Source organism: Miscanthus floridulus, chromosome 5 (genome assembly GCF_019320115.1).
Source record: "Miscanthus floridulus cultivar M001 chromosome 5, ASM1932011v1, whole genome shotgun sequence".
NCBI classification, from domain to species: Eukaryota; Viridiplantae; Streptophyta; class Magnoliopsida; order Poales; family Poaceae; genus Miscanthus; species Miscanthus floridulus.
Window position 1 is genome coordinate 118091867 of NC_089584.1, and position 20562 is coordinate 118112428.

A 20562-nucleotide genomic window follows, 5' to 3' on the forward strand; every position below is an offset into this window, starting at 1 on the left:
GCAACCTTGTGAGCTTAGCCAAAGTCCTCCCACTCATCTCCATTATTGTTTCATCATCATTGTGAGATTGGGAGAGAATCCAAGTGCATTGCTTGAGTGATTGCATCTAGTGACACTTGGCATTCGTGTTTTGCTATGGGATTCACTTGTTACTCTTGGTGGTTGCCGCCACCTAGATGGCTTGGGGCAACAAGGATCATTGAGCAGAGGTTGGTGATTGTCTTCGGCTCCGATCGTGGTGATTGTGAGGGGTCTTGTGCCTTCCCCGGTGGAGAGCCAAAAGGTAACTCTAGTGGATTGCTCGTGTCATTGAGTTAACTCACTTGTGGGTAGGTTCTTGCGGTGTCCAATTGTGTGGACGAGGTTCGTGCAACACCTCTTAGCCGCCGAACCACCACGTGTTGGTCGACACAACAGGGACTAGCGTGCCGTCAAGCACGTGAACCTCGGGTCACAACTTGAATGTACTAATGACCATTGAGATCAGGCGATTAGCATTTGAAGTAGGGGCCATGTGGCTTGCATCGCACGACCGGACGCTGGGTCCAGCGTCCGGTCGATTTGACCAGCGTGTTCGGTCGCCCCATTTTTCAGTGGACTGAGGAGCCAATGGCTCTATTTCATGGGGGCTTCTATTTAAGCCCCATGGCCAGCTCAAGCTCTCTCCCTTGGCCATTTGCATTGACATAGCAACCTTATGAGCTTAGCCAAAGCCCTCCCATTCATCTCCATCATTGATCCATCATCTTTGTGAGATTGGGAGAGAATTCAAGTGCATTGCTTGAGTGATTGCATCTAGAGGCATTTGGTATTCGTGTTTCACTGCAGGATTCACTTGTTTCTCTTGGTGGTTACTGCCACCTAGATGGCTTGGAGCAGTGAGGATCGTCGAGCGAAGGTTGGTGATTATCTCCGGCTCCGATCACGGTGATTGTGAGGGGTCTTGTGCCTTCCCCGGTGGAGCGCCAATAGGTAACTCTAGTGGATTGCTCATGTCATTGAGTTACCTCACTTGTGGGTAAGTTCTTGCGGTGTCCAATTGTGTGGACGAGGTTCGTGCAACACCTCTTAGCCTCCGAACCACCAAGTGTTGGTCGATACAACGGGGACTAGTGTGTCGGCAAGCACGTGGACCTTGGGAGAATAATTGGTTGTCTCTCGCCCTTTGGTATTCTCCCAGTGATTGATTTAGTATTCATCTTGTAATTGGTTCACTCCTCGACACGGTGGTATAATCATCCTACTCACTCATTTATATTCTTGCAAACCAGTTGTGGCAAACTCTTTAGTGTAATTAGAATTGAGAGCTTGCTTTGTTATTTTAATTTCATCTAGTAGAGCTCTTTAGAGTAGCAAGATTGAGAGCTCTTAGTGAGTAGTAACATTGCAAGTTGTGTGTGTAGTAATCATTGCAACTAGAATTGTTGGATATGTGGCTTGCAACCCTTGTAGAGATAGAGCAAGTTTGCATTTCGCTATTTGTCATACTAATCAAATTGGTCTAGTTGATTTGTAGATTTTTAAATAGGCTATTCACCCCCCTCTAGCCATATTAGGACCTTTCAGCTATTGCTCAGGATTCTAGATCTATAGTCTGGAGACTGGTATAGCCATTGTATCTCTATTTTTATGATTTTGTGCTACTTCAATATTATATTGCTATTTATTATGTTCCTAGTTTGCTCTAGATATATGCTTGATATAGTTATAATTGATGATTTTATGCATATGTTTGCAAAGCTCTTAGCTTAGTACTCGAGTGAGTTAAGTGGTGACACTATGTAAGAGTAATGCTTAGATATTGTTTGCCTGTGGATGCATTCTGCACTCTGAGTTAGGTGGTAGAACGCGGATGTGACACACCCATTGAGTCCATTGTAGTCAACTCCCCGTTTGAAGAACAAGTAGAACGCAGTTGCGAAGGGAGACAAGCTCTGTTCTTGATCTTCCTTAGTAAAGTTCCTTATGCATAGATACAAAGTTAGTTATACTATAGATGAGAGTGTATATATTTGGGTGTATAAAAGACTTAGTAAATAAGAAATAACTTAGGAATCTTCTTCTCTTAACGAATCTCCTACTTAGCCATACTATATTTTATGAGTCTCTATTTCTATCTCTAGAATACCATTATTACCTTACACTTATCATTTATTTATCCCTTGATTTACCCTTGCCATAGCATGAGAGTGATTTTATCATAAGTATATATATTTGTCAATATATATATATATGCCAACACAACTCTATAGCTCCTCCATGTGGATAAAATATAAATAACGATACTCAGTATACTCTCGGGTGAAATGCTACCATGGTACATTATATGTGCGCTTGCAGATTACTTAGTATATATATAAATTTATAAGTGTTCTCAATAATTACCAACAACGCATTTCTGGCATCATGCTAGGGATGACAACTTAGTAAAGAGTGATGCTAAGAAATGTCAACAACTACTATAGTTACCGTGTTTGCCGGGTACTCTTGCCCTTGTTAATTGAACAAGTGTCTTCTTCTAGTGGTGGGTGCATGATGCTAGAATTCAGCAGTATAGACCTATCTGCCTTCTAAACTATTTGTATAAGTTGATCACCAAAACATTAACCTTGAGGACTGAACCCTTCGCTGACAAACTAATCCACCCTGCTCAATCTGCATTTATGAAAGGCAGAAACATCATGTCTAGGGTCTTTGCCTTGCATGAAATCTTGCATGAAACTAAACAAAGAAAAGAATGTGGTGTGGTGTTAAAACTTGACTTTGAAAAAGCTTACGACAAGGTGAATTGAAAATTGTTATTTACATGGCTAAAAGCCAGAGGCTTTAGTGAAACTTGGTGTGATTGGATTCAACAAGTTGTTGCTGGTGGGACAATTAGTGTCAAGGGGTATGTGGTCGAACCGTCCGAAATAACACACCTTCCGGAGGCGCTGGTCTTTCACTAGACACTAAACACTTCGAAAGAGAGCTACACCGAGCAGTTCCATCGAGCACACCCCACGAGAGAACTCAAATCAATCCATATTTTATCTCCAGAATCCAATAATGAGTACAAAATTACAATACTTAGTCCATTTTATACAACAAAAGTTCTCAGAAATACATTATTATAATACCAAGTTCAGAGTACAGAATTTAAACAGCGGAATTGAAATAAATTTCTAACGATAAGATACAAGGATCCATTTGTGTCCACCAGAAGAATCCTCCACACAACAGCCACTTCTCAAGCTGCACCTGCAACAGGGGTAAATAAACCTTGAGTGCACAATATACTCGCAAGACTTACCAAACTAGTGAGAATAATTTCCTGACTCCAAAGGATATGATAAGCTTTATGGTTTGTTGGGTTCTTTTTGTTTGCAGAAAGCATTACTAATAGTTCATCCTTATAGTCAAGTTTTATTAGTAGTCATGATTACTTCATTAGCTAACTATTCTAGCTAAGCACCTATTCTACTTTCAAGCAAGGGTTGAGCAATCCGAACCGTTTCACCATCTTTCATCTTCTAGTTCTTACTACGATGCTAGACCATAGCCAAGTCGTACCATCTCATACGACGATTCACGAACCAATGTATCCTAGCTAGGTACCCCAAAACACATGCCCCGCTTATACCCTAGGCACAAGCAAGACCAACCCACCACTCTCCTATCAAGGGGTCCAGGTCTCCATCCAAACTTGGACTCCAAGCCTGAAAGGTCCTAATGGCTAGAGGGGGGGTGAATAGCCTAATAAAAATTTCTACAACAACACTTAACCAAATGGTTAGACAATTATGAGACGAAGCAAGTGTTGCGCTAGCCTACTCAAAATGCAAGCCACCTACCACAATTCTAGTTTAGATGGTGTCAATTCACACAAGAGCAATGACACTACCCTATGTTAGTGTGCTCTCAAAGGCTAACTAAAGAGCCACACCAACCAAGCATGCAAGCTCTCACAACTAGCTACACTAAAGAGCTTATCAACTAGTTTGCGGTAAAGTAAAGAGAGTGATCAAGAGGGTTATACCGCCGTGTAGATGAAAGAACCAATCAATCACAAAGATGAATAGCAATGAAGACCAATCACCTCAGAATCAATGATGAACACAATGATTTTTACCGAGGTTCACTTACTTGCCGGCAAGCTAGTCCTCGTTGTGGTGATTCACTCACTTGGAGGTTCACGCGCTAATTGGCTTCACACGCCAAACCCTCAATAGGGTGCCGCACAACCAACACAAGATGAGGATCACACAAGACACGAGCAATCCACTAGAGTACCTTTTAGCGCTCCGCCGAGGAAAGTCAAGAACCCCTCACGATCACCACGATCGGAGCCGGAGACAATCACCACCCTCCGCTCAACGATCCTCGCTGCTCCAAGCCATCTAGGTGGCGGCAACCACCAAGAGTAACAAGCGAAATCCACAGTGAAACATGGACACCAAGTGCCTCTAGATGCAATCACTCAAGCAATGCACTTGGATCACTCCCAATCTCACTATGATGATGAATCAATGATGGAGATGAGTGGGAGGACTTTGGCTAGGCTCACAAGGTTGCTATGTCAATAAAAATGGCCAAAGATATGAGCCATAGCCGGCTATGGGGCTTAAATAGAAGCCCCCACGAAATAGAGCCGTTATACCCCTTCACTGGGCACACTGTGCTCTGACCGAACGCACCGGTCCAACTGACTGGACCCTAGACTCAGCGTCCGGTCCACTGATGGACGCCATGTGTCACTGGCTTCAAACATTGTTCGTCAGATTTCAACGGCTACGAAGCTGACCGGACGCTCCGGCAAAACTGACCGGACGCTGGAGCCCCAGCGTCCGGTCGAGTACAGTAAGGGTCTAAAACCGGTTTTCCTTGACCGGACACGTTCGATCCACCTCAACCAGACACAGCCCAGCGTCCGGTGGTAAACCCTAGCCACTGTATTGCCAAGTCAGCGCGACCGGACGCAGGTAGGCAACGTCCGGTGCATTTGGATCCAGTGTCCGGTCACTTGACCGACGCTGGCATCACCTCCGTTTTCTTCACCCTTGCTCAAGTGTGCTAACCACCAAGTGTATCACCTTGTGCACATGTGTTAGCATATTTTCACAAACATTTTCAAGGGTGTTAGCACTCCACTAGATCCTAAATGCATATGCAATGTGTTAGAACATCTAGTGGCACTTTGATAACCGCATTACGATACGAGTTTCACCCCTCTTAATAGTACGGCTATCAAACCTAAATGTGATCACACTCTCTAAGTGTCTTGATCACCAAAACAAAATAGCTCCTATGGATTATACCTTTGCCTTGAGCATTTTGTTTTTCTCTTTCTTCTTTTCAAGTTTAAGCCCTTGATCATCGCCATGTCATCACCATTGTCATGTTATGATCTTCATTGGCTTCTCCACTTAAAGTGTGCTACCTATCTCATGATCACTTGATAGACTAGATTAGCACTTAGGGTTTCATCAATTCACCAAAACCAAACTAGAGCTTTCAAAGTCTTTAGTCCTGAGTCCTAGACTTAGTGTGGTGCTTAGACCTCCACCATCCCCGCCTCCAATCAGTCAATTCGAAAAGAGCCAGAACCCATGACAAGAGAGCAATGAGCCTTCCTACTTCCATAAGTAAGTATGTGCTTAGGATAATAAGTCTGTGACCTGACTACCATCCACAGCAACGGATGGTCCTTAACCGACACGGATAGGGAAAACCGTGTACCCAAGCTATGCCCCGTTGGCCGTGGGACACAACCTATTACACCCACCAATACCCGTACCATATCCCTGTCCGGTTTCCATTTCCTTTCACCATTTTATCATGAGAGTAATAATAATAATCACCTATTGTGAGTAACGACAGGTTACTCACGCTACTAATAGCCTAAACATAGCAGCTACTTGACCTATGCTAGTAGGACTCATAGGTAGGTTTATCTATGCATGTAGTTTCAATATAAATCCTGTAACGTAAATGCACATTATATATATATCCAATGATTATTTAAAATAAGGGTTATGCACCGGGGCTTGCCTTGGGCAGGCGGATTATCAGCTATGTCAGTCGCCGGTGGCTCCGAGGCTTCCTCCTGTACGAGGACCTCCTCCTCGTACTCCTCGTACTCCTGCTCTCTGGTGGTCATGAACTCTACCAACTCGTTCTCTACATGCATGCAACAATGATGCAACACTTAGTATTTTAACAACAACAACTCTTAAAATAAGAATACATCTACTAATCTACTAAGCTAACTGATGAGGACATCGCCACGCTGGACACACCGACGCCATGGTCTTCCCCAAGTTGCAATTCGTTCCCAACTCAGCTGCCACGTCACCCTCGGATTCAGCAGACACGTCGTCACTGTTTTGGTCATAACTTCCTCATACGACGTTGAAACGGGCCGTTCTTGGATGCGTTGGAAAGGGGACGACGACGCCGTCGTTTTGGATCTAGTCCCAGCTCCAGAAGGTCCGTGGATCATTCCGTGTGACCACGGCAAGGTGCTGCGTCACCTATTTGGGCCAACTTGGCCATGTATCGTGTCGGGCCTTAAGCCCAAGTTGTGGGCGTCCAACCCCTGGCCGTCCCCAACCCTAGGTCGAGTCTTAGACTATAAACACAGTCGCCGCCACTGCTACACAATTGGGTTTTGTTTAGAGTTTAGTTTTCCATCGAGAAACTGAATCGTTCATTGTAACTGTGGTGACAAATCCTTTTACAGTGATCCAGGGCCCCCGTTCTTGATCTCCTCCACTGTGTCGATTAGTCCTTTGAAACCGAGTTCTTGAACCCTCTATTGATATTCGCGTCATTCATATTTGTAATTTCAGATTGCGTGTTTTACCTTCTTACTTGTGCTCTTCGATTCGCTTGCAGGAAAAGCCTTCTTGGCGAGGTCAATCAAGTTGTGCTTGGTTGATAACCAACGGAGCAGTGGTGTAATGGTTGCAGGGTTCGAATCGTGTCTGATTTGAAGCCGGATCGCCAACGTCGAGATCTCCACAAATCGAACTTACCGGCTACCTCTCGGAAGATCGGGCCTGTACTCATCACTAACTCTAATGACTAAGATACTAAGCTAACTAGTATTTTCATCAAACAAGGTATAAATTCATCTAACATGTATTAACTTAACGACTAAAATATATTCTTGCTTCTACTAGCGATTTAACATATATTAAAACAAGGAGTATCTAACTACCCTAAAGCTTAGCCTATTCTAAGGCTATAAAAATTACAGCGAGCACATAATAATACCAGAAAACTACCATAAAATTTTTAGAACTAAACCTATTACCATTTTGCCATAAAAATTCCTACAATTATTAACCTAATATTATTAAGTATTTCCAATTAATTTAATAGACCTCAGTTTTCATCACAGATATGCATGAAATAACTATACTAACAGATCGATAAAGAATTTAAGAGCATAACAAAAATTGGTTTCACTATTTTTGGACACCTATATGAATTGTTGTTAATTATCAAAATTCAGCACAGAAACTAAAATATAAGGCTATTTCTATTTTCTAATAAAAGGGAACAGGAATTCACCGGCGTGGCACACAACCACGCGGACGCGGCCCACTCACGCGCGGCACCCGCGCGCGCACGCACACAGGCCGTCCCATGGCGGGAGGGAGCCCGCGCGTGTGGTGCTTTTGCAAAAATGTCCATGCTCTTTCTAGTATTAACGCAGCTCTTATGCACCTTATTCCTATAGTCGGCCCTTATGCCGATAGGCCCTCGCCCTAACCCATATTTACATCCGGCCGGTCCTCGACGCCCCCGCACTCACCAGCGCGGCGTCGGCTGGCACAGGGCTGCCACACCAGTCAACCGGGAGCCCCTTCGACACACCTAGGAGGTCGATTCTCACCTATGGGACGACACGCAACTTCGGGCAGCGGTTGGACGAGCCAGGACGTAGTAGAATGGCCTCTCCACGGTGACGGGCACCCTACGGCGGCGACAACCAAGTTCCAGTGAGCCATGGCCTTTCGGAAGTGGTAGAAACGGTTGGTGAGCACCAGTGACTCACCACGAACCTACCCGTGGTGATGGCTTGATCGAAGATGCCCCGAACGAGACTGGCCGCGTGCGCGTGGCAAGTTCGACGATGGGTCGCGGTGGCGCGGCCGCGTCAGCGGCGTAGAGACGATGGTAGGAGTGCGGCTTAGGTGCTCATGGCGATGAAGGGTTCTAGACGGGGCTAGCGGCGCAGTCAGTCTGGCTCAAGATGGCGAGGTGGAAGCTATCCACGGTGAGGCGGGCTGGGCCTTAATGGCGTGGTGGCGGAAGCAAAGCTCCAAAATTGGAGCTTGGCCTGGCAGCAATCAAGACGGGGAGGGGCGGTCGGTAAGAGGACATAAAGGCGGAGATGCAGGCACGAGAAATTGATGAGAGGTGCTCTTTCTCTGGCTCACCGTGACCGTGACTCGACGGTGGCGGAAAGCAGAGGCGCAGCGGGGAAAAAGGGCAGCGGGTGCGGTCAGTGGTTCGGCTGCCGCATGCCTTGGCGGGGCGCGGTTGTCGTGGCCGAGGGACCTACGTCCAAGCACGAGAGGACGAGCGCGAGCGTCCGCGACCGGCCATGGCCCACGGGCCACAGCGCCATTAATGGCGTGACGATGGCGTACACGGCCACGTGCGGACCGCACCCAACCGGGCTAGGGAGGGGGCAGCGCGATGCAGCGAGCAGACGCGAGTGCAGAAGTGACACGACGGCAGCGGCAACGACTGCGACCGCGATTGCGACGCGACACGCGACATGGAGGGCAGCAGCAGCATCAGCGGCAGCCACGGTGGTAATGGTGGTTGGCCGCAGAGAGGGCCGGCGGGGCACGGCGGCCTACGGCTGGCTGCAAGCGGTGCGACCAGAGCGGCCAGGCCATGGCCAGACCAAGGGCAGCCTCGCCGGCCGGTGTGCGGCCACGCACGCGCGCGCACGGCACAGCCGCGCAGCGACGCAGAACGGCCACGCGTGGTGACCACGCGCCCGAGCCCGGTGCCCCGATACTGAGTACGCGCACGAATTTTAAAGCACCCGTAAAAACTAAAAGATTTAATTTGGAACCAAGCCATCTTCACTAAGAGCTACAACATGACACCCCTTCTTAACTCAATTTCACAGAATAATTTGCCAAACATGGCTTTGTCACACTGCTGCTCACCTTAGGAATTTTTCTAAGTCTTGAGCTGGATTTGTTTTCAAATTCCGTTTATAGACTACTAGAAATAGTAGCCAGTAACATTATTTTTCTACAGTAAGAGTTGCATTGTTATCTATAAAGTTTGTACTTTAAACTTTATTTAAGTCTCATATATAGGTTCTATAGTAATTTTTGTTCAATAAAAAATAGTTTACACCCCTACTTGTTAACTGTACGAATCGTGGAGCAACTTTCGTTTCGCATTTTTGTTGATCGTTTTAGTTGCAATGCATTATCTACTTACTTCATCACATGCATTAACACATAAGTATGATGCTCATGACATATTTTAGTAGATGATTAATGGTGTAACATCGAAGGTGTTACAGGGTAAGACAAGGAGACCCCTTTCACCCATCCTTTTTAACTTTGTTGCCGATTGCCTAACTAGAATGATCCTGCAGGATCAAAGTAATAACTTGATTGTTGGCTTAGTTGATCACATTGTGCCCCATGGGGTCGCAATTCTCCAATACGTTGACGACACTATTATCTGCCTTAAAATGATTTAGAAAAAGCTAGAAATTTGAAACTGTTCCTCTATCTTTGTGGGATGATGGCTGGTTTAAAGATTAATTTTAGTAAGAGTGAAATTGTTATGATTAATGATTGTGATGATTTGGCGCTGGCATATGCTGAAACTATCAACTGCCAGATTGGTTACTTCCCCATTAAGTACCTTGGGGTGCCAGTAAGCCCAAGCCGGCTACATGTTGCTGATTGGTTGCGTCTTCTGGAAAAAATGCTAAAAGATTTGATATCTGGCAGGGATCTTCTTTGTCTATTGCAGCGAGGTCAACTTTGATTTCATCAAGTTTGAATAGTTCTCCTATATATCATATGTCTATATACCTCTTGCCCAAAACCGTGATAAATGAAATGGACAAAGTGAGAAGAACCTTCTTTTGGCAGGGTGGCCATTCTAAAAGAAAATATCATTTGGTAAAGTGGATTAAAATGTGCAAAAGCAAGAAGAAAGGGGGGCGGGGGTTAAAAGATATCAGGAAAATGAACCTAAGTCTACTTTATAAGTGGTGGTGGAAACTAGAACGTGAATCTGATCTGTGGTAGGATCTGGTTTCATATAAGTGCTTGAGGAAGAATTCAGTTGGGTCTGTGAAACACAGACAAACTGCTTCTCCTGTTTGGTCAGACCTCCTCGAAGTCAAACATATCTATCTTCAAGGTAGGAAAATGATGGTTAAAAATGGTAAGGCAACATCTTTCTGGAGTGATGCATGGCTATATGATGATCCTTTGTGTAATCTGTTCCCTAATCTGTTTAAGATATGTGAGCAACAGAACATTTCTATACATCAAATGATCAGTGGAACATGCTCTATTTCTTTTACAAGATGGTTGGCTCCAGAGCTTAATCAGGAATGGGGTAAAATTCTCAATGATGATTCTGTTTTCCAACTAGAGGATGTACCTGATATGGTTTCCTGGAAATTAGAAAATAGAGGTAAATTTCCTGTGAAATCAACATATAATGCTCTGACAAGTTCAGATGGGGGGACCACATTTCAAATATATTTATAAAGCAAAAATTCCACCCAAGATCAAGATCTTTCTGTGGTTAGTAGCAAATGATGCTATCTTAACTAAGGATAACATGATCAAACGAAATTGGAATGGTGATCCTTCTTGTTATTTCTGTCGACACCCTGAAACTATAAATCATCTCCTGTTTACATGTTCGATTGCCAAGGTGGTATGGGCTACAATTGCCACCTGCTTGGGTGCCAATGATATCCCATCTTCCTATCAACAAAGCTAGAAGTGGTGCGAGAAATGGATTCCCAATGGGAAGCAATTCTTTGCTGTTGGTATTGCAGATGTATGTTGGTCGATCTGGGAAACAAGAAACAAAATCTGTTTCGAGGGGAAGAAGTTCAGAAACCCCATTGAGATCATCTGTCATGCGTGCGCTCTAATGAAGTTCTGAGCAGGTCTCCGGAAGGAAGTGGACAAGGAAACTTTGGTCAAGGGTGTGGAGACCATGTTCAAGATTGCGGTGAAGTTACTGTCAGAGCATCGTCAAGACACCAGGAGACTGCAAGACGTCACCAACGACGATGATGAAGCTCAGCAGGACCGGGAGTGAAAAAGCTGAGGCCTGGGGCGCTGCTCACCCCCAACTCTGTTGGGTTGGACATTTTGTTAGCAGTAGTTTCATCTACCGGGATGTTTTCTGTCGTTGGGGCATCGATCCCCCTGTCGTACTCTGTTACATTTCCCTGCACTTCTTTTGCTTTTCTGAACTGTCTGTTAAATGTTGCTGTATTTCCGTGGTGATGCTATGGAAATGGGGATATCCCTAGTTCGAAAAAAAATGTTTTATGGTCTAATAAAGATAGTGTTGACAATCGACAGTCGTTTTGGGTCAAAAGTTGAACACCTGGCCAGGCCAGGTCTAAAGCTAGTCTCAATGAATGTTTTATTTGTGTTTCATTTACATTTGATATTATGACATGCTATTAGCAGATTTTATGACTTGTCAGATTAATTACAAAGAGAGAGATAGAGAGAGTCTCATAAAGTTTCATCTTGATAAAACTCACGGTTACCAATGCAATTCTGACATGACAGTTATTAGGAACAATATTATGAAATGTTCACGTAGTTAATAGCATAGCTTCATTGCCAACCCAATCTTTAGTTTGTTATTGATAACTTTTTTATTTATTATTTTAAATTCACGTACTTTGAGATTCAATCTTTTAAGATTTTTAAACAATCTTGTATGGAGACACGTTCTATACCAAAGCCATAGTGTTTGACAAGATCCAGAGAAGAGTGATAGAGATATTATGCCATTTGAGTTAAGACTTTGGATCCGTCTCGCTGCTTGCTCTCATCTCATGTTACTACTGAAACTTTTTTCATTTGAGTTTGTTTAGCAGTATAAATTAAATATTCAATAAAAGATTACAAAATGTTGGTAAAAAAGATAGCGTCCTATATATACTCACAACTAAGTGCATAATACAGTGATAGAGAGATATTATATGTACTCGTACCAAAACCAATATAAATCCATGTCCTACGTGCTACCTCTCATTCGAAGTGCATAATACACTAATCACTAGTTAGACACAAAATTTACCGACAATATACAGACACCACACAGATGCTCCTCTCCAAATACTCTGTGTCTCTTTTCCATGCAATGGACTCTAGCAATTATATTTGAAAATTCCTATCTGGATTCACTATGATCAATCCGTATCTGTCGTTCCATCCCGGCTAATTCTATTTAATGTTCATTCTTTCTTTAGATAGTACATAAATTTAGCTCTATATATTTATCCTATTTGATATAGGCTGCTTAGCTAAATCTAAATTGCTAGATAACCACTAAAACCAACTGTCTATATTCTCTTATTTTTCGATTAATTTCGTCCTTTATGTGTTCTCTAGGCGGCTATAGCCGCTCCTTTCAACACTATTGTAGTAAGAAAATAGATTACAACATCTAACTCGAGCCATTTGTTCTATTTTAGGTTTTATAGAGCTAGAACTCCCGCATGGACGTACATATCAACCACACGAGAACACTCCAGTTACTACAATTTGATGCTATCTCTGTCTAAAAAGACATAATTCGAGTTTTTTTAGTTAAACTATTTAATATTTGACCAAGGTTATAGAAAGAAATGATCACTCTTTATGATACCAAGTAAGTATGCTATAAAGAAATATGTTTCATGATAAGCTTATTCAATATTTTATTTTGACTCGATCTGACATATCCAAGGAACTACGGCTTAGGTTTCGAGTAGGACCTGCTAGCTATCAAACAGCGTATATAGATGTTTTTTTAGAAGAAACAGCGTATATTAGATATGGAACTTGGGTCACCATTGACCCTTTTGGAAACCTATGTGCGTTAACCTGTAGTAGCATGGTCGGCCTAATGGCCCATATCGAAGGTCCAATAGAATACGGCTCCAGTAGGCCGAATCCCTGTCTTTATATCTTGGACCGAGCAGTACACGGACTACAAAACTTCGGGCTGTAAAAGGACTTCTTCAGGGCCGAATCCCTTCTCTCTACGTGACCGTGGGCCGAATTGTACAATTGTCTGGCTTGTTTCAGTTCCCGGATCCATGCGCGCTGGTGTTTGATCTGTTCTCGTGTTGGATCATGCTGCAGCGGCAGAGCGAGCGCGAGCGGCGAGAATGGCGGAACAACCCGAATACCCGATCCAGTTCAGCTGAGATGGTGCGTTGTTTTTTTTTTTGACGACATGGTGCGTCGCTTTACTCACCAATCACCTTGACCTGTCGCATCGCATGAAGTGAAGAGGTGATCCAGCAAGAGAAAGGGTTAAGAAAAGAGAGAGAAAAAATGCTGCTCCGGGCTGCCGCCGCTTTAAGCTCCCAATGATTTCATGTGCATCAATCTAAAAGCGGCAATCTCTTTCTCGAAAGGCAACTTTCGCTCCGAGATCTGTGCTGGCATGACTTGACGTCTTGACATGAGTCCTGCTGGAGTCCTGTAACTGTAAGACTTTGGTGCGTTTGGCGCAGCTCTCTGCGGCTCCGGCTCTGCATGCGCTCGGACTGTGCATCCATGTGCTTCGCACTGCGTGAAACAGGCTCCGGCTCCGCCCGCCACCGGAGAGGAGCCCAAGAGCGTATTCGGTGCTCCGACCGGCTCCGTCACAGGGCATCTACAGGGAAGGAGCCGGAGCCGCTCCGGGAACTACGCCAAACACGCCCTTTCACTGCTCGACAATCTGTGCCTCCTCTTCTGATCATGGCGTATAGGGCTTCTGGAGTAAGAGTAACTATTAGCAGCGACATTTCTCAAGTGGTGTATTAGCACATCTTGTTTAGAACCATGCTTGTTAGTTTTAGCATGCCAGTCAGTACCAGTAAGGCAGTAACACGGATCCAAACAGACTGTAGTGCTGGGGCTCGGTCTTTTGGGGTTGATCACAAGACCCGGCAATAAAAGATTGATCCTCGGTTAGAACCAAAGCATGACAGTAACTCGAGCTAGTGATAAATGGATCATGTGGAGGGAGCAGTAGGCATTTCAAATCTCACGCTGCCAAGATGGTGCCCACCCAGTGCCCACGGCCGGAATCCGGAAAATAAGCCTAATCGCCTGCCTGCTCCCTGTTCATACATGTTCGGTTGGCTGGTTCGTATCGTTACTGGTTCGTAAAGAAGTACTGCTGGCTGGTTTGTGTGAGAGAAAAATACTATTCCAACTGAAAATTTACGATCATTTACGACAAGCCACAGCGAAACGAACAGGCTCCATGACTTCCATCAATGCGAGGCCCTCTGCGTGTCTCCTAGATCTCACATGCTCTCAGACAGGCTCTCTCATGTAGCCAGCGTGCACCAGATTCCATCATGCACACCGCGCCGCGCACGCTCTCCCGGCCCGTCTCCGTCTCCCCCCACTCAATCCAATCCCCCGCCATCATCGGCGCGCCCCGACCTGATCAGTGACCACCCACATTGTCTAGGATGCCTTTCTGTTCCCATCAGCTTTCTACCGCTGTTAGCTGCGAGACCTGATTGTACCGTCCTGCACCGCCGGTGGTCGCTGGACCCGGACCTGGACCGCCTATAAATAAGTGGGCGCGCACGGAAACACACACAGTGCCCACCGACGGTTTCCGACCCGATGGCTGCCTCTGTTGCTCGCCACCTCTTCCTCGCTGCCTTATTAGTGGCCGTGCTCGCCATCGCGGCGCCTCGCTCGGCGGACGCGTGGGGCGGTGGCCGCTTCTTCTTCAGCAAGACCACGCGTCCCGAAGCCACCGTCGTTGAGCCCCAGAAGGCTGCCGTGCCCATCAACGCCGCGACCGCGGACACCGATGCCGCGCCGGTGTTCTCGCGCCCCTCGACCGCCGGCAGCGGTCGCGGGTACGGGCTCTACGGCCGCCCCGAGGAGAACTACCCGCCGGACTACTTCCGCCGTGGCGTGCACCGCAACGCCGAGAAGCTGACGACGACCGACGTGGCGCCGGCCACAGCAGGTACCGTGGAGGCGGCGGTGGCGGCCCCTGTAAGAGCCCGCGGTGCCGGCGGCGAGCGCGTCCGGACGACGTTCCCCGAAAACGGCAGCGGCAGGGGTCGGCCGCCGACCGACGTGCCGGCCACCACCACCGGCACCGAGGAGGAGGGAGGCGCCGGAGGAGACCTCGACGGCGTCCAGCCGTACCCGGAAAACGGCAGCGGCAGGGGCCGGCCGCCGTGGTACTACACGGGCTTCCACAGGCAGCAGGAGCAGCGGGACTACGGGATGAGTGACACGAGGCTGTACCAGAACGGCCGCTACTACTACGACGTGGACGCCGGCAGGTACGGCTACGGCCGCGAGTCGAACCCCATGCGGACGCGCCCCGCCGAGGAGGAGTTCGGCTCCGGCTCCGGCTCCGGGTACGGCCGACCCCGCGGCGCCGGCGGCAGGCGCGACAGTAGCTACCAGCAGCAGCAGCAGCAGCAGCAGTACGGCAACGACGAGGAGTTCGCGAATGGAGCCATGGATCAGAACACCAACGGCTTCCAGGAGGAAGCAGGCCAGAACGGATTATACATTCCATGAGTTTGCATTGTGTCATGTGTCAGTACTCAGTCGTGTGTTGCTACTACTAGTGGTGATCGCATCGTGTGCTCCGTAGGATGGGGGAGCTAGCTAGTAACCGCTCCTCGTTTGCTGCAATCGAGTACTTTGTGGTTGTGGGTAGAACCAGCTGCCTGCTTCTGTGCACGCCTACGTGCACTAATGGTGACGCAACCAATGAATGAAGAAGTGTGTGTACGTACAATGGAATGGAACTGGTGTATTGCAGATCAAAATGCTATCCACCTTACTGTTCATCTGTCGGTGCACACTGATCCAATTTGTGTGGCTGCAATGATCAGTGGGCTAAAAACTGTACGAACTTACTACGCAGGGTGATTTTTGTTTATTTTTCACGTTGATCCGTACCCCCCGTAGCAGTGGCGAATCCAGGATTTTAGTTTAGGGTATGCCGTCCAAAAAAATTTCATATCCAATTCGGTAAATCTATTATAGCAATTCTGTAATAATTATAAAATTGACAATGTGATTCGGTATATATACACTAAGTAACACGATAAGGCTTAAATTCATGGATTAAGTTGAAACCATCCACTAAATACAATATAAATAGTTCAAAAGTCATACTAATAATTGAAATATAGGCATAAAAGAGTACCACTGACTTATAATGCTATTTTTCTAGCTATTTTATTCAACGCCTTACAATATAAATAATTAAAAAGTCATACTGATAGTTAAAAGTCTAGAATACCATGAATCCAATCCAAAAGAAAGATCCTTCTATTCATTCAATTCATTTCAAATAAGCAAGCCAATAAATAGAGCCAGTGTTGTAGTTAAAGCAACGAATAGAAAACCGAAATAACTAGTTATAGTAAGCATGAACGGGTTAAATTCCATTTTTTTACTACCCTACATATGTTGGTAAAGCACTTCAAATAGAGAGATGCAATATCTGAGTTTCTTTTCATAATAACTGCATAAATATTAAAAAAACACATTGTCAAATAATTAAACAATTTGCTATTTGTGATGTTAGCAAATAGCTATGAAAAATAAACGATAATTTTCTATAGAAAGATGAAGAGTAAAAGAAACCGAAGATAAAGATTAAATTTTACCTAAATGAAATAGCGAATCAAGACGGTAAGCCTTATTGTTGTGGCCGTCGTGCAGGCTACAGATTGGGATGAGACATGACAGCGAGCCTCCGATCCAATCCAGCATCCAGGGCGGCAGCGGCACTACGGCAGAGCACCAGAGCATCTGTGCATTAGGGGTCAGCCGTTAGGCGACGTGCCTGTCCTCCGTCCTCAGGTGGATTAATTAATTAGGAACCGGAAACATCGTGTGCCTAGTAGACTTCTGGACTTGTGTATTGCCGCGTGGGCCACGTCAGATGGGCCTCCCGTCCTCCGTGATGATATTTTTTGTTTTTTTATAAATACGACGTATACATACAACTACCGAAACTAGTTGCCGTCGGTCTCGCAGGGTATGCCGCCAGGCATACCCTGTGGCTCCGCCACTGCCCCGTAGATCGCAATAATTTCATCAGCAGACAATGGGACGGACGACATGTTGTAGTAGGCCACGATTCCGACGTTCCTGTGTGCATGCATGACAAAACTGTGGACTGCTGCCGGCTGCCCGGCTGGACACTTGGATCCATCATGCACCAACTTTCGTCCTCAGTCGAAGGCAACATTTCGTCCCCAGCAAAAAGGAAAAAAATGATATCAAGCCTTTTGTCCTCGAATTGAAGGGCATGATTGATACCAATCCCATTACTTTGCACGAACACCTGAGCACTTTAAATTGCTTCGTTTAATTTCATTTCTACTCCTGCGGTTCCAAATTATAAGTCGCTTTGAGTGTTTTGGTTCATCCATTTTACTATACAACTAGATAGCAAAATGAATGAACTAAAAAAAATCAAAGTGACTTATAATTTAGAATAGACTTAGTATATATATATGACTAGGCAGCGTGCCCGTGCGTTGCAACGGGGTAACTCAAATTTTGTGCTAAAAACACACGGATCGCACGATAAGATAACAATACTGAAAAAATTAAATACCAACGTTAAAGTGACATTTAATCCAAAAAGTAAAGTTTATGAATTTAACATAGTCACGGAGTGTGTGGCGTCGCATGCTCACAAACTCTACTTTATAGGTCTTTCCGTAATGCGGCTAAGATAATGTTTTATATTGGTAGAAAGAAATCTCTGATATCCATTTCTTTCGTGCTCACAAACTAATGACCCTGGTGCAACAATGGAAAATACAAAGAGCTATCCTCGTGAATGCGCGGAACCAACTCCACTACGATCGTGCCATCCCACGACCACTAGTATGGTGTTGTTTAGCACTATTATTCACTATTATCGCTAACTTGCTTTGTTGGTTTTATTCAAGTAATTTATGTTTGTAATTATGCAGGTGCAAATTTGGTTGATCCCACATTGGCACATGAGAAAAGTACGGTCTCAAATAAAATACAGAAGGACACATATTGCAAGAACATTAATTTATTATTACATTGTCATGAACCACAATTGGGTTGCCCACTACACTTTTTTCTCAAATAGATAACATTAATGAAAAAAACAATGTACCTGGGTTTAGATCAGGTGATGCATCAGTCATGCCAATCATGCCACTTTGATCTATACATTTATTAGAGTATTCATCTACATATATATAATAACATGATATTAACCCTGGCCTCGGCATCATACAAACACAAGAAAAAATAATTAGTATTTACGAAAAAAACCAAAATGATACATGTGTTATCTTTATCAATCTTTATGGGATTGTATGAGTTTGTCGATAGAATATCGTCGGTAGTCCTCCGATAGGTATCCCACGAAGGTAGATTGATCGGCAGGAGAGCGTGAGATCAAGAACAAGAAGGCAACAGAGACACACGAGTTAGACAGGTTCAGGCTGTCAGTATGATGTAATACCCTACTCCTGTGGTCTGTTGGTTTGTATTAGCTATCGTATGATATTACTTGTGTTTGGAGGGGGTCCCTGCCCGCCTTATATAGTCCATGGAGTAGGGTTACAAGTCAGTTAGATCTGAGAGATAACCGGAAAGTAATAACTGATTACAGGAATCTTGGGATCATACATATCCTAACAGATCTCGTAGTATCTTCAGGATATCTTCTAGATGTCTTGCGGAAGGCGCCGACCGGAGTCGTGCCCCGCAAGGCTTCGTCTTGTGGGCTGGGCCACCCCTGAGGGCGCAGCCCATGTGGTCTACCGTGGGTATCTGGGGTCATACCCCCCACAGCTAGTCCCTGAGCGCCTTGTACCCGTAGTGCAACGCCATCTTGAGCTTGTCCGAGCAGGTGCGAACGAAGCCGAGCAGTCGAAACTCATGGTCCGACCACATTGAAGAGTTACCGAGCAGTTGTTAGTAGTTGCCGAGCAGCGCGTACTGTCACCGAACAACACAAACCATAGCTGAGCAGCATAACCTAAGCACGGCTTGCCATAAGGGTGTAAGGAGCTCAACTTCAGAATCGAAAATTTCTTCTCAGTGGAACAAGTGTGCCCACTTAGAGTCTGATCACGAGAAAAAGAGATAGTCTTCTTCAACTTCAAGAGGCGTGGAGTCTTTTGGAATAAAGCAAGCACATTCATCGTGAGGTGAAGTGTGCCCACTTAGTCCCCGAGACTGACAGTAGATGACATAGTCATGTGGTGCTAAGGTCCAAAGTAGAAGAATAGTAAAAAACCAGCCGAGTAGGCAGCCAGTCCTCGAGCATAGCCCTAAAATGAGAGAGAGCACATTCACCGCAAGGTGAAGTGTGCCCACTTAGTCCCCGAGTGTGATAGTAGGTGACGCAGTCACGTGGTGTCAGGGTCAGAAACAGAAAAAAAAATAGCCGAGCAGGCAGCCAGTCCCTGAGCCATTTACGGAGATATCTAAAAAATCCAACCATGGAGAAAAGACCGTAGTAATGCCTGTACAGTAACTGTTACCGAGCCTTAATAAATGGTGGAGAAGTCGGCGATTATTCAACGAGTAATAACCAACGGCGGCGATAAATGAGCGACATGGGCTGCGATTGCGTGAAAGCCAAGGCTATGGCCCATTAAGCCGCGTCGGAGAATTCGGAGGGGCGCAAATCATGGGAACGGTTTCCCAAAAACCCTCGAATGCGAAAGGTTGGGAAAAGTGCTTTATAACTACGCTGCCATATCCCGCGTTCATACCTTTGCCACTTTGCCATCCCATCTTCATCCTCAGTCCTCATATTTCTAGATTCGAATCCACGCACGCTCCCAACGCCAGTCCCCATCCAGATCTGAGAGATGGCGCCGAAGAGGAGAGCTGTGAACCCAAAGAAGGCGAGCCCAAAGAAAGCAGGAACAGGAGCCAGTCGTGACGAAGAGTGGATGCCATTGCGCATGGGGGAAACAGAGCTCGAGAGATTGGTGGAGGCGGGTATGCTTCCTGACTGTGTCACCGCCGGATGGCGGCCAGCCAGAGATGAGCCCTTCCCGATGCCCAACACTGATGAAGTTGTAGTCTTTGAGGATTATTTCTGGCGTGGGTTGGGGTTCCCTGTTCATCCATTCTTGCGAGATCTGCTAGAGTTTTGGGCGATTAGTCTATGCAATCTCCACCCTAACACCATATTACACATCTCGATCTTTATCCATTTCTGTGAGACGTTTCTAGGGGTTCTACCGCACTTCAACCTCTTCCGACACTTGTTCTGGTTGAAGAAGAAAGGCGGTGGTGGTTCCAAGGTGGTTGGCGGCGTATA

General features: G+C 45.6%; 1 protein-coding gene across 1 annotated transcript; it reads left to right on the plus strand.

Annotated features, from left to right (window-relative positions):
- The first annotated feature begins 14831 nt into the window (after nucleotides 1-14831).
- Nucleotides 14832-16063, plus strand: LOC136453249 (uncharacterized). The gene has a single exon (XM_066453834.1). The coding sequence runs from the start codon at nucleotides 14865-14867 to the stop codon at nucleotides 15786-15788; it is 924 nt and encodes a 307-aa protein (XP_066309931.1). The 5' UTR covers nucleotides 14832-14864; the 3' UTR covers nucleotides 15789-16063.
- The last annotated feature ends 4499 nt before the right edge of the window (nucleotides 16064-20562 follow it).